The sequence below is a fragment of the Melitaea cinxia genome, chromosome 19, assembly GCF_905220565.1.
Source record: "Melitaea cinxia chromosome 19, ilMelCinx1.1, whole genome shotgun sequence".
NCBI lineage: Eukaryota > Metazoa > Arthropoda > Insecta > Lepidoptera > Nymphalidae > Melitaea > Melitaea cinxia.
In genome coordinates this window covers 15,490,647-15,504,715 of record NC_059412.1, presented here as the reverse complement: position 1 = coordinate 15,504,715, position 14,069 = coordinate 15,490,647, and the positions used below count along the sequence as shown (strand labels likewise).

The window sequence follows — 14,069 nt, the reverse complement described above, 5'->3', positions numbered from 1 at the left end:
GGAACGGAGGCGTAGACAGCACCGTAAGCTATTAATCCAATGTAAACACATATGTTTCACTGTCAGTGTACGAGGTGAGGCGTTACTGTCGCGTAGCAGTGTGTATCGTGTAGAGCTGTAGAGCGTGTGGTAGTGTGGTGGTGTGGTGGTGTGGTAGCGATAGTCACCATGCGGTCGCGCTCGTCCTCGATGGTGCGGATGAGCTGCGCGAAGTGCTGCAGCGAGGCGCCGATGACGCGCTCGTCGTCCGTCATGGACGCGCCGATGCACGCGAACTCAAACTGCTCCATACTGGACGCTAGCGCCAGCTGCGCCGCGCTCAGCCCTGCCAACCACCGCCACGTTACACTGACCCCGCCGTGTCACAAACATTTGACATGTTATAATACTAGCCGGTTACTTAGCACGATCCCGTGGGAACGTCGCGAAATACAGTAGCCTGTGTTCTGGATTTTATTACGATCAGTTCAGTTGCTTTTGGGTGAAAGCGTAACAAGTATCCACCATCACAAACTTTCACATTAAAAAAGGTGGGATTATATGGAAGATGATGGTCCCATAATTGTTCACACTTACAGACTACATATATAAAGTCATGAGTACACACGGGATCATTCTAGCGAAGTAGCGACGGTTTGTTTGATACTTTTTGTAGCTAAACAATAACAAAAACAGCTTGCACGTGCACGACATCTCAGCACCACAAAGACGTCGTGCCGCCGAATACTAAGTAAGTATAGATACGAGAGGGGAAGAATACCGGAAGTAGCCGTCTTAAAATGATCGTATCCCCTGAATACGTCGTCAAATTGAGCCCTATTCGACCGCAGACACTAAATCGGTGTATAAGAGTTACACACATACACACACAAACAAACGAGATTGGTCACACACGTCTATCATAATCTATATTGTGAATAGATATTTACGACATCGTTTGCTTAACAAATAACATAAGCGACGTCCGCGCCTCTGTTTGCGCTTATTTATTCTTTAAATATAAACCCACGACACAAGTCCTGACATTCAGTCCCATTCAAGTTCATCCGTAGTTTTAATTTCAAAGACCAATTGAATTTAAAACCCATCTAGCACGTCAAGCGTAAGCAATGCCAGGACAAATAAGAACCTGAAATCGTCTGGCAATCTTGGCTCAAATTCAGGGTTCGTTAGACCACCGTCATAGCAGTATTTTTGAAGTGAAACTTCGTTAAAAACGTTGTGATTTGAAACTCTATGAAATGAAAATTCGTTACGATAAAGAAATAAACACATAAATGTATAGGAGAGAATGAATAATAGAAAAATATAGTACTAGTACTGCTCAAAACGCGTAAGCGACGCGTTTTGCATGCCGCTTACGACCTTTCTCACGAGATCATGATCATTATCGATAGAATCATAGAACAAATCGCAATCGCCTTCCTACGACTTTTTAGAAGTTTTACTTATGCCGTGTGCGAACTGAAACTGCACACACCCAGTTTTATTTTTAACCGACTTCCAAAAAAGGAGGAGGTTCTCAATTCGACTGTATTTTTTTTTATGTATGTTACATCAGAACTTTTGACCGTGTGGACCGATTTCGACAATTTTTTTTTAACCGAAAGGTGGTGTGTGTCAATTGGTCCCATTTAAATTTATTTGAGATCTAACTACTTTTCGAGCTATATCTAATAATGCGTTTTTACTTGACGCTTTTTTCGTCGACCTACGTTGTATTATACAGCATAACTTTCTACTGGATGTACCGATTTTGATAATTCTTTCTTTGTTGGAAAGGGGATATCCCTAGTTTGGTACCATGATAAGGAAACTAGGATCTAATGATGGGATCCCGGAGAAATCGAGGGAAACTCTTGAAAATCCTCAATAACTTTTTACTGGGTGTACCTATTTTGATAATTCTTTTTTTGTTGGAAAGAAGATATCCCTAGTTTAGTACCATGATAAGGAAATCAGGATCTGATGATGGGATCCCAGAGAAATCGAGGGAACTTCTTGAAAATCCGCAATAACTTTTTACTGGGTGTACCGATTTTAATAATTTTTAATTTATATTAAAATAATTTATATAAATTTTATTGAGATCTGATAACTACTTTTTGAGTAATCTTTGATAACGCGTAGTTACTTGACTATTTTTTCGTCGATCTACGTTGTATTACTCGTCAATGTAATTGAAGTCGGTTTTTTTTTTCGTTTGCGAGCAAACACAATTATTGGTATGTTTATATACAAAATAAATCGTAGTTTTGAACTTTTGAACAAGGAAGTTGCTTTAAGCAAAATAACTTCTATCAAGATCAATCAGATCACGATGACGACAGACGTCGGGACTCTTAAGATTAGTTTCAATTGACTTCGGCTGTGTTCACGTACAGTCGATTTAACACAACAATGTTTTCCTACTCGTTGGTTGAGGATACGTCAATTAAGTAATACGAGAAATCACATTTCAAGGCCGTGATTACGAATAACAATGATAAGCATGTAGCTATCGCTATCTGATAAGACGGCGGCGCTCCGAGGCTTCGCGCACGTCCCGCGCCGCTTTTGTTCGAATTATGGTCAACTGTTACCAGACTCTGTACGTATGCCACTTTTACATAAAATACGGTAGTCTGTGTGTCGGTAAGTCTACTGGCAGTTTGTCATCATCACAGTCAACTTTTTATTCTAAATTTCACTATTAGAAACGGACGTCAAGCAGTTAGTCGAACTATAAATATAACATTTTAAATGACTAATCAAAAAGATCAATTAAACTGAACAATTAAAAGTTTATTCAGTCCTACTTAGTTTTAAGTCAACGTTAGGTATTTCAGAAGTTATTAGACGTAGCTAAGTCATTACGAAAGCTAAGCGAGTGCAAGAGGCGAGCGCTGGACAGTCACGCCTTGGTCCACTATCTACTATCAGCGCTTATCGGCAAGGCGGGTGATGCATCGACGTTCATTAGTTTCCAAAGCATTTTTATTTATCATAACCAATACACACTTGAATTTATTCTCTACTAGGTGTACCCTGCGCGCGTTGCTACGCGTTTTTGTTTTTTTATTTGTCGCACAAACTCAAAAGCCTTTATGGGCTCATGCACAATGTTTTGCTGAAGACAATACCAAATCAAATGCATAGTTTACGATTCTATAAAGGACATATAGACAAACATTCATTTTTATATATATAAATAACTTTTTTAATGAAGATACAATTACCTATTATGTACTTTCACACACACTTTAGATGCATGTGTTTCAGTTTGCACGCATGTTTACTTGTTTTAAACTTTGCTTACCTACCCTTATGAAACTCTTGGCTATATACTGCTATCTACTACCTACAGCACGAGTACACAAGGAAAGCTTTTATTTCCAAATAAAATAATGATGTGGCATGTTAATATCTTAAATCAAATAGATAATGAATAAAAGTTGTGTATAAAAATACATTCTTGAAATGTTATACAAAGTAAAACACCAATGCCTGCACTTGATGGTGACTGCTTATTGCCTGGAACCTCAACTTTATTTCAACTAATTTTTTTCCTCTAGAATTAATCATGTATCAGTTCTCAGCTTCAACATCTACACAGAACTGTCCAACAGCTGGTCGTTTATGGGCTGTTAGTTATGAATATTTTTTACAAGTAACAAATATTCAATCCATACTACTGGTAAATCTACATAAAAAATTAAATACACCTACACATTGAAATTGTTTTTTTTTTTTTTTTTTCTTTCTTTGATATGTATTATTTCTGTTTTTGGTGTACAATAAAGTGTATTATTATTATTATTAACGAGACATCATTTTTTTTTTTTTTTATTATGCGATATATCCACAGGCTTATTATGCCCATGCTTTTTTATTCCATATACTATTATTATTTTTTTAATATGCATCGGTACTTCACCGCAACTTTAGAATCTAGAAGCCTTAATAACTAGTCTTAAAATTTCAAATATCTAAAAGTCAACGCAAGTCCACTGACCAAGACTATTCTACATATTGCTTTTTTATATTTTTATATACTAATTTTTATATAATAACGAGACATCATTGTTCTCTTAAAACAAAAACATGAATAAATTAAATGGTTTAAATCTTGACAATCCTTTGAAACAACTAAACAAGGTGCAATATTATAGGAAGCTAATCAGTGAGTCACACATAATATTTTATATAATTACTACTAATTAAATCCAACAAAAGGTAACAAAACACAGCTCCTCTGTAGTAATCAAACCCAACTCATTGATAAGTGACATACTTTACTGTGTGCCATGAGGTAATGTTTGCACACACACACACATACAAATGCCTGGCAACAATAAAATTCCTTTACTTTGTCAGTGTGTCTGTGTTCTGCAGGGGAGTGATAAGGCAATGCTAATGACACTATTGTTATTGATTTTAGTGTTTGCGTCGGCGGCCGTTATGGCCACAGATGACCAGCACCGGTGAGTCAGTGTGATGCTCATATCGTCTCGAATGTGGCACACTCACACTACCTCACTCACTAATAAAGATAGGTTACTAGTATTTAGATTAACTTGAATATTAACTTATTCACATTAAGTAAAACAAGCAAAAATAATTAAGGTGCTTGTATGGTTATTTGAAGGGCAAGTCCTGTTAATTTGTCAATGAAGAAAATTAATGTGATAAACAAGCCAATTTAATGGGTGTTGTACTTATATAGAGTGAACTAATAATGTTTAAAATAAATCACCACAAAAGAAACACATCATCCATTCACATAAATTTCATTGACTCCTATTTCATACACTCTTATGTTACATTCAGACTTTAAGATGCATTCAAAATTTGCCTTAATTTTTATGTATGTAAAAATTAAATGTGTAACCTACCCTGGAAAAGATATGCTACATGAAAATTTAAAGTAATATTAATCATGTACTTATTTATATTTTTTATACAATATAAAAGACACCATAAACCAGAATTAAAGGTAAAAATTTCAAGAAACAGCATACTTGTTAGAGTATTTTCTTAGTGTTTACACTAAGTCTTCTATTATTGACATACTTCAAGTGTACATTTACCGCTCCACAGCTTGTCTGTGATAACAAGATATCTCAGTGTGTTATGTAGTGACATTACGTGAACAATACTTTCAATTAGGCAGCAAGGTTATATAATCTGAGAGCTATCAAGGGCGGCTGCAGAGCTCGTCGACATGAGCTCTTGTTTACTTTTACTTTTACAACTGCATTTAAAACTGATTTTATTTTTTTGTACGGTTATTATCATAAAAGTCGTATACTCTTTACTCATTGTGTACTCTATGAATGAACAACAGGCTTTTAAGTTTACTTCAACATCATTAACAAATATAAATAAGATTCAGTATACATACTGTACAGATAATGCTATAAATATATATATATAAATATATATTTTAATTTCACTACATAGCTACAGATTTGTGGACACTTTATTGACTATCCTTAATTTAATTTGCTATGACTGTCAAAGAGCTTTATGTAATGTAAATTGTTATGCTACATATTTGAGCAAAATAAATTTGTGAATGTTTAAAGCAGATGTATTGGAAAGTTTTATGTGATAAACTTATTTTAATAAATTATAATTTAAACTAATTCCTACACATACCCTTAATTGTTATTAATTAGCATTTGTACTTGCTACTACCCTACTCTTCACCTACTTTGTCATTCTATCTCGACCATTCCCTGTCGATTATCGTAAAACACAGATGGCTTACGTTTAGCAGCCTGCACAACATCCTTGACTTCTTTAATGAGTCTCTTTATCTGCTGGCTCGTGCGCTCGAGCTCTTTCTCGTGTCGCTGGAGGTTCTCGCGGAAGTGCGGACTGTCCGCCAGGCACTCGGTGAACTCGAGTGGCTGCAGACCCACGCCCATCCTCGCCCACTGCGCCTGCTGCGCCTAGCCCGCCTTACAACCGCACCAACAACACTTTCACCGACTCTCCGACGACATAGCGGCCTACGTACACAACTATGAACGGACGGAATGGCTCTTATAACGTGACAAATACACCACTTAGTTCACTAAACTACATACAAATTTAATTAAAAAATGAACACCGATGTTTCGTTTCAATACATCGTTCATCGCAATAGATATGTAAAACACTGCTACTGTCACTTGAGTGTACATGCAACAAGATTATAGTAGGTATCGTAGTGTTACCAGTTCAATTATTATTTTTTCTACCTATAAAAATATTTGATGGAACTTAAATTAAAATAATATTAAGCAAATGATCTTGATAATCACTACATAGTATAAAACAAAGTCGCTTCCGCTGTCTGTCTGTCCCTATGTATGCTTAGATCTTTAAAACTACGCAACGGATTTTGACGCAGTTTTCTTTATTATATAGAGTGATTCCAGAGGAAGGTTTATATGTATAATATATGTAGAGGAACTGAATATGAACTGATATTTTAGAGGTTTCTAATGTGATATCGTAAATAAACACATTTTTTGCGCATATATTATATATATTTTATTTTATATTAAGTGTCACCATTGCACCCGTGCTTAGTCGGGGCGAATCGCTTATACATACATAATTTATTGTTAAATGATAATGGTCGTTGTTTTATCAAAAACATGGGTCTCTAAGTCCTATTCATCTCTGAGCTTTATAATTTAAATATTATGTATTGTTTCAAATTAATTCTACTTTTAAGACAATGAAAAATACAAAGAAATTTAAATGTGTAATAACCGAAGTTTTAAGATTTCATTTGAAGAAAAATATACATATTAATCCTTGTTTACATTTTTCTAATGTCACAAAGTTGAATGTTTTATCGATATGAAATCAAATGTTTTCATTGTAATATCACTGTCAAAATTTATAAATAAAATATTTACAACGATTAAATGATTCACCAAGAATATCTTCCTAAATATTGTTATCACTAAATTATATTACAAATTTTTATATTGTATGAATGTTTTTTTTTTTTTAAATTAATACATTAAAAACATTTCAGAGCTATTTATAATTTTCATTCATTCAATAAATGTAAAAAATGACGATAAGCACCAAGGTAACAGAATCAACATATAAATAAATTTATGTAATTATTTAAGAAACCATATATATATTTATACATTTCACATACTTTATTACAATTCAACCACATATTTTTATAAACTATATTATTGGCGTGGGAGGCTCCAGCAGTCTAGGTAGTTTTGCTGGCTGAAGGCGTGGAGTCTTCTTCCTCTTCTTCACCAGTTGAGGTTTCTTCGGAACCCTCATCATCGTCATCATCGTCGTCATCCGACTCCGAGTATGAGTAGTCTCCACCTTCCACCCCGGTATCGCCTTCGTAACCTGGCAATAAACCAAACATGCTAATATTATGATCTATTTATATATATATACTTTATTGCATTCAATAATAATGAGATATTTTTAACCGACTTCCAAAAAAGGAGGAGGTTCTCAATTCGACTGTATTTTTTTTATTTTTATGTATGTTACATCAGAACTTTTGACTGGGTAGACCGATTTCGACAAATTTTGTTTTAATCGAAAGGTAGTGTGTGCCAATTGGTCCCATTTAAATTTATTTGAGATCTAACAACTACTTTTCGAGTTATATCTAATAATGCGTTTTTACTTGACGCTTTTTTCGTCGACCTACGTTGTATTATACCGCATAACTTTCTACTGAATGTACCGATTTTGATATTTTATTTTTTTTTTTTGTTGGAAAGGGGATATCCCTAGTTTGGTACCGTGATAAGGAAACCAGGATCTGATGATGGGATCCCAGATAAATCGAGGGAAACTCTCGAAAATCCGTAATAACTTTTTACTGGGTGTACCGATTTTGATAATTTTTAATTTAATCGAAAGCTGATGTTTATCATGTGGTCACATATAAATTTTATCGAGATCTGATAACTACTTTTTGAGTAATCTTTGATAACGCGTAGTTGCTTGACTATTTTTTCGTCGATCTACGTTGTATTACTTGTCGATGTAATTGAAGTCGGTTTTTTTTTTCGTTTGCGAGCAAACACAATTATTTAATCTTTATATAAAATTCTCGTGTCACAGTGTTAGTTACAATTACAATACACCTCACAAAACCGATTTTTATAAAATTTTGTGTACATATCGGGTAGGTCTGAGAATCTGCCAACATCTATTTTCATTCCCCAAGTTATAAAGGTAGGGGGAGAGATATAATAACATGTACGGCAAAACAATGTTTGCGGGTTCAGCTAGTGAAAGTCAAGCAGTAACCCTGCGAGCAAAGTGATTACAGTGTTCTCAGTCAAGACGTTCTAAATCAGACTAATTCGATCGGTCCATAAAAACACTTCACCTGTTTTATTAATATGGAATTTTAGACGTACTCGCTAACTAAAAATTGTAGGGTCCATTTTGTAAATTAGCCGTTAAGTTTTTATGTCGCTTTCATTCTTGTTTAAGTTTAGCTCACACTAGCGACCCGCCGCGGCTTCGCATTATTAACAAGTCGGGTCAACATATAGGCTACAAATTATCACGCTATCACCTACGGGGAATGAGCAGTGAACCTTTATTTCTTCAACGCATTCTGTAACAACGTGTAATCTAACGACGACGCATATTTGAATGTTGTTGTTATTATGTTAATAACCATGTCATAAGCTAGCTTCACACTATAAATAAAGACATTCTGTAGTATATTTAGTATTGGCATTGCACCCATGCGAAGCCGGGGCGGGTCGCTAGTATACTATGTTTTTATACCCTAAAACGACTCAACCAATTTGATATTCTTTTACCACTAAAGACAATAATTATTATTAAATTACACTTAATAATTTTTGATCGTTTCTTTTCTACTTCGTTTATTTATTAACACTAGGTATTACAACAAACTTGATGAACTTCTGCTTAGGGAAGACTAGGGTTTCAGTGACTGACTGACTTAGGGTTTAAGTGTACATTATACTAAGAAAAATTAAATGTTAAAAAGACAAATAAATGAGCATAAGTTTAATATCATTCGTCGATACTCACCGGACTGGCCGTAGTCCGCGTCGTCGTCGCAGTCGGCGGCCGCCGTGCCTTGCCGTCCGTAGCGGTGCGAACGTGCTGTGACAGAAAAAGTTTTATAATCTAATAATTTTTAAAATCAAAAGTAAAATAATTGTGTTTGCAGGCAAACGAAAAAAAAAACCGACTTCAATTATAACGACAAGTAATACAATGTAGGTAGCTGAAAAAATAGCCAAGTAAATACGCATTATCAAAGATTACTACAAAAGTTCTAACCAAATCTCGATGAAATTTAAATGTGACCACATGATAAACATCGGCTTTCGATTAAATTAAAAATCATTAAAATCGGTACACTCAGTAAAAAGTTATGCAGATTTTCGAGAGTTTCCCTCGATTTCTCTGAGATCCCTTCATTAGATCCTGGTTTCTTTATCATGGTACCACACCGGGGACATCTTCTTTCCAACAAAAAAAGAATTATCAAAACAGAAACATACATTAAAACGCGCCCTTGCGCCGCACGTGCTCCTCGCAGAAGTTGAGTATTGTATAATATATTATGACGTGCGGTAGCGGCCGGCACTGACTGGACATGCTGAGGTCGGCGGTGAGGTGCAGCGCGTAGGCGCAGCGCGGGCAGGGCACGGGCCCGCGCGCCGGCCGCGCGCCCTTGCGCCGCACGTGCTCCTCGCAGAAGTTGAGTATTGTATAATATATTATGACGTGCGGTAGCGGCCGGCACTGACTGGACATGCTGAGGTCGGCGGTGAGGTGCAGCGCGTAGGCGCAGCGCGGGCAGGGCACGGGCCCGCGCGCCGGCCGCGCGCCCTTGCGCCGCACGTGCTCCTCGCAGAAGTTGAGTATTGTATAATATATTATGACGTGCGGTAGCGGCCGGCACTGACTGGACATGCTGAGGTCGGCGGTGAGGTGCAGCGCGTAGGCGCAGCGCGGGCAGGGCACGGGCCCGCGCGCCGGCCGCGCGCCCTTGCGCCGCACGTGCTCCTCGCAGAAGTTGAGTATTGTATAATATATTATGACGTGCGGTAGCGGCCGGCACTGACTGGACATGCTGAGGTCGGCGGTGAGGTGCAGCGCGTAGGCGCAGCGCGGGCAGGGCACGGGCCCGCGCGCCGGCCGCGCGCCCTTGCGCCGCACGTGCTCCTCGCAGAAGTTGAGTATTGTATAATATATTATGACGTGCGGTAGCGGCCGGCACTGACTGGACATGCTGAGGTCGGCGGTGAGGTGCAGCGCGTAGGCGCAGCGCGGGCAGGGCACGGGCCCGCGCGCCGGCCGCGCGCCCTTGCGCCGCACGTGCTCCTCGCAGAAGTTGAGTATTGTATAATATATTATGACGTGCGGTAGCGGCCGGCACTGACTGGACATGCTGAGGTCGGCGGTGAGGTGCAGCGCGTAGGCGCAGCGCGGGCAGGGCACGGGCCCGCGCGCCGGCCGCGCGCCCTTGCGCCGCACGTGCTCCTCGCAGAAGTTGAGTATTGTATAATATATTATGACGTGCGGTAGCGGCCGGCACTGACTGGACATGCTGAGGTCGGCGGTGAGGTGCAGCGCGTAGGCGCAGCGCGGGCAGGGCACGGGCCCGCGCGCCGGCCGCGCGCCCTTGCGCCGCACGTGCTCCTCGCAGAAGCACGTCTTGCAGCGCAGGCACGAGTACTGTCCCAGGCGGTTGCACGACTGGCCTGCAAAGTGTTGTTCAGTTGAGTATTCAAGTTTTACATTTTCATCTTATTAAACAATGTGAGCATATAAGTATGCATGTTTAGAAGAAATTTTAGAGGTGTATGTTTGCTAATTGGCCGTATGAAGAAGAAGAAAGGATAAGTAGAAGTAGAGTTACCGAGACTGGGGGCTTCATGGAGCATTGGGACACTATAGTATAGTATTTGATTACTTATTCACCTAATGATATGAAACTTCCACAAATAAAAAGTAAATATTAATTCAACATACATTTGTAGGTCTCAGATTCCAGCACTTGGCAGGAAGCCTGGTGCTCGAACTGATCATCCTCGCAGAGAAAGCCTTGACAGAAGCAGCAGCGGAACACACGCCCTCCGTGCTCCCACACTCCTTAAAATATTTAAAAAAAAAATAATCTACATTACTGTAAGTTATCTTTTATACATTTTGTTGCCATTTTCAAGATTGTAGTCTTTTAATTACATATTATAAAAGTTATAGCAGACAATTTGCACAGAAACATACGTTAAAACCCTCAAAAATACAGTTGTAATAGTTTCTGATAAATTATTACATTAAATTAAAAAAAGGAATTAGTTTGAATTCAGAAAAACCTTATTTTTTTAAATTTTAACTAGCTGTGCCCGCGACTTTGTCCCCATGGAATTTAACAAAAAAGTTATTGTTCAGTTCCCAGAGAGATTAGCCGGAACAAACAGACAAGCAGACAAAAATTTTAATTTTTTTTATTTTGGGTATATGTACCATGTATACATCCATATGGATTTAGTAAAAGGCGGTTATTTTAATATTACAAACAGATACTCCAATTTTATTTATTTGTATAGATTATAATAGTTGCAAATTATTGTTACCAACTTTACTAAGATTTATCAAGAAATAAAATTGTTATATTATAACATGCATTGCAAGTATCACACAGTAGTACAGTGCAGCAGTGGTAGCAAGCAAGCTGTAAATTGGGAAATTAAATTTATTTATGTTTTATTTGGCTAGCTTTTAACTGAGGTAGGGCACAACAGGAATTTCCTGCTCAAAATATGAAGCAGCCCAACTGGAGTGGTACCTGACCTTATAGATGACCACAGCTAAATAATACTGTTTTCAAGCAGTATTGTGTTCCTACTGGTGAGTAAGGTGACCAGAGCTCCTGGGGGGATTGGGTCAGCAACGCGCTTGCGATGCTTTTGGCATTGCAGGCGTCTATAAGCTACGGTAATCTTTTACCATCAGGTGAATCGTATGCTTGTTTGCCGATCTAGTGATATAAAAAAAAACTATGTTTTTGTTGGTGAGTAAGGTGACCAGAGCTCCTGGGGAAGACCTAGACCATTTGGGATTGGGTTGGCAATGCACTTGCGATGCTTCTGGTATTGCAGGGGTCTATAAGCTAAGGTAGCCGCTTACCATCAGGTGGGCCGTACACTTGTTTGCTGATCTAATTATATAAAAAAAAGCTACCTCGCTCACACTCAAGGCATACTGCATCAGCCAAGGGACAGGAGCAGGCATGGGTTGTGAGGCATTTGCGGCCGTGACAGACCCATGCTTCACAGAAGTCACAGATTGCACCCTAGAAATTGACACAATTTTTAACTAAGACATTAAATCTTCGGCTAAGATCTAGATTAGGTAAAACCGAATTAGAAAAACCGAATTATGGGGTTTTTGGGTGTGGAGGGTGGAGGGTGTAGGGGAATCTATACAAGGTAACACTGTCACACCTCGAAACCCCATGGTTATGGAGATATCCATGGTTAAAGTTTTGAGGTTAGAAGAAGAATTTAAAGCTATTATAATACTTTTGAGCTCGTACTGTTTGCATTGTATGACAAATCGACACTTTTAAACAAAAAAACGCGTCAGACATAATATTCTAATAAAATTAGTAACATTGCGTGCTAGAATATAGGTTTAGAAATTCGAAAAATACCCAAAACCGAATCGGAGCACCCCACTGTCCACGTGTTCTTGGTCTGTCCTACCCCTAGTGTTTTTTTTTTGTGCCGCGGAGGCACGGAGGGAGGGCAGCCCTCGCCCGCCGCTGAGCGTGCTTTCGCACGCAAGGACGGAAGGGCTGCACTTCCCGCAGCGCCGGAGCCAAGCGTTCCTCTAACTCGAAATTCTTCTTCTAACCTCAAAACTTTAACCATGGATATCTCCTTAACCATGGGGTTCTGAGGTGTGACAGTGGTACCAGGGGTAGCGTTCCCCACCCTCTCCCCCCCCACGGTCCCGAAATTCGGTTTTACCTAATCTAAAGCTTTACCAAATCTTCTTCCAATAAATTTGTTATTTTTAATTTAAGAGATGTTTGTGTTACAGGTAAGTATAATTCTTCAGAAAAGGGTCTATATAGCTGATATACATAAATAGCTGAGCTGACAGATTATAGGTTTCAATTTTATCCTCAATGTGTAAAAAATTGTAGGTGTTCTTAAAAAAAAAAAACACCAACAGTAATAATTAAATTGAGCTGTGATTTATAGAATGAACTTACCACCATACCAAGGCCAGTGGTGAACACGCCCGGGTGCCTCACCACGCAGTCACCTGACTTCAACATACACTTCATCTTGCCGCATTGGGCGCACGTCGGCAGCCGCTGGACTGCCGAGCAGAAGTAACAGAATGCCCGGCTTTTCTGTTTCCTGCAAAATCAATACATATACACAATATATATTACATATACACTATTTAAAAAAGATAATTTTATCGAAGTCGTGAAGGATAATGACATTTTTATATAACACAATACCTAACATAAACATAGAATAGCTGCTAAGCTTTTTAGAAGCGCTGTTAACGTAGATACGTCTCTTACTTTTGGCATTTATCGCATTCCATCGGCAGGTTACATGGATGTTGAGCTAAGTCGACGTGTTCTCGGGCATTGCGAATCTCTTTTTGACGCTGTTTTTGTTTTTCAGCTTTTTTGCGTTGACCTGTTTTTTTCTTGGGCATTTCTTGGCCTTACTTCTTCAGTATTTTAGTTTAGAAGCACAACTGGCTGATGTTATAATTTATTTCAATATACCTACTAACTTACACACTGAAATACTGTAAAAAACGTTACTCTCTCTACGGTTTCCTATACCTATATAATAAAGTACTCTGTGCTCTACGGTATAAAATTACAAATGCCACACATTTGACACATTCGCTATGGTATGTCAATTGTCAAACAATGTCAGTAAGGTCCCGTGGTAACGTCAATGTTATTATTTATTGTTTAGCAATTACTAGCATTTAGCAATCTGTCTGTATTTAAAACAAACACAACAATAATATCGATATTTATTCTAAAATAA

The 14,069-nt window shown here is 38.4% G+C and overlaps 2 protein-coding genes across 3 annotated transcripts in view; both read right to left on the bottom strand.

The window, feature by feature from the left end:
* The window catches only part of LOC123662821 (rho GTPase-activating protein 26), a 40,661-nt gene extending 34,749 nt beyond the window's left edge, over window positions 1-5,912 (bottom strand). Inside the window, exons 1-2 of the mRNA XM_045597616.1 lie at window positions 5,753-5,912; window positions 168-325 (exon numbers count right to left, since the gene is read on the bottom strand). Coding sequence (XP_045453572.1) covers window positions 168-325; window positions 5,753-5,912 — 318 coding nt within the window. The remainder of the gene's footprint in view (window positions 1-167; window positions 326-5,752) is intronic.
* Window positions 5,913-6,496: 584 nt separating this feature from the next.
* Window positions 6,497-13,843, bottom strand: LOC123662669 (zinc finger protein 330 homolog). Of its 2 annotated transcripts, none has more exons than XM_045597472.1 (7): window positions 13,583-13,843; window positions 13,259-13,409; window positions 12,220-12,331; window positions 11,008-11,127; window positions 10,575-10,736; window positions 9,052-9,126; window positions 6,497-7,365 (listed from the first exon to the last, which is right to left on the bottom strand). In XM_045597472.1, the coding sequence occupies exons 1-7, from the start codon at window positions 13,720-13,722 to the stop codon at window positions 7,214-7,216; spliced, it is 912 nt and encodes a 303-aa protein (XP_045453428.1). In that variant the 5' UTR covers window positions 13,723-13,843; the 3' UTR covers window positions 6,497-7,213. The 2 variants fall into 2 exon arrangements, with proteins under 2 accessions (XP_045453428.1, XP_045453429.1); XM_045597473.1 differs by having other exon boundaries at window positions 6,497-7,338.
* Between the last annotated feature and the right edge of the window lie 226 nt (window positions 13,844-14,069).

Coding starts and splice junctions, on each gene's coding strand:
- LOC123662669 (XM_045597472.1), bottom strand. CDS start 13,722: ATGCCCAAGAAAAAAACAGGTCAACGCAAAAAAGCTGAAAAACAAAAA. Junction 13,410..13,582: donor GAATGCGATAAATGCCAAAA/GTAAGAGACGTA, acceptor TTGATTTTGCAG/GAAACAGAAAAGCCGGGCAT. Junction 12,332..13,258: donor CCACTGGCCTTGGTATGGTG/GTAAGTTCATTC, acceptor GTCAATTTCTAG/GGTGCAATCTGTGACTTCTG.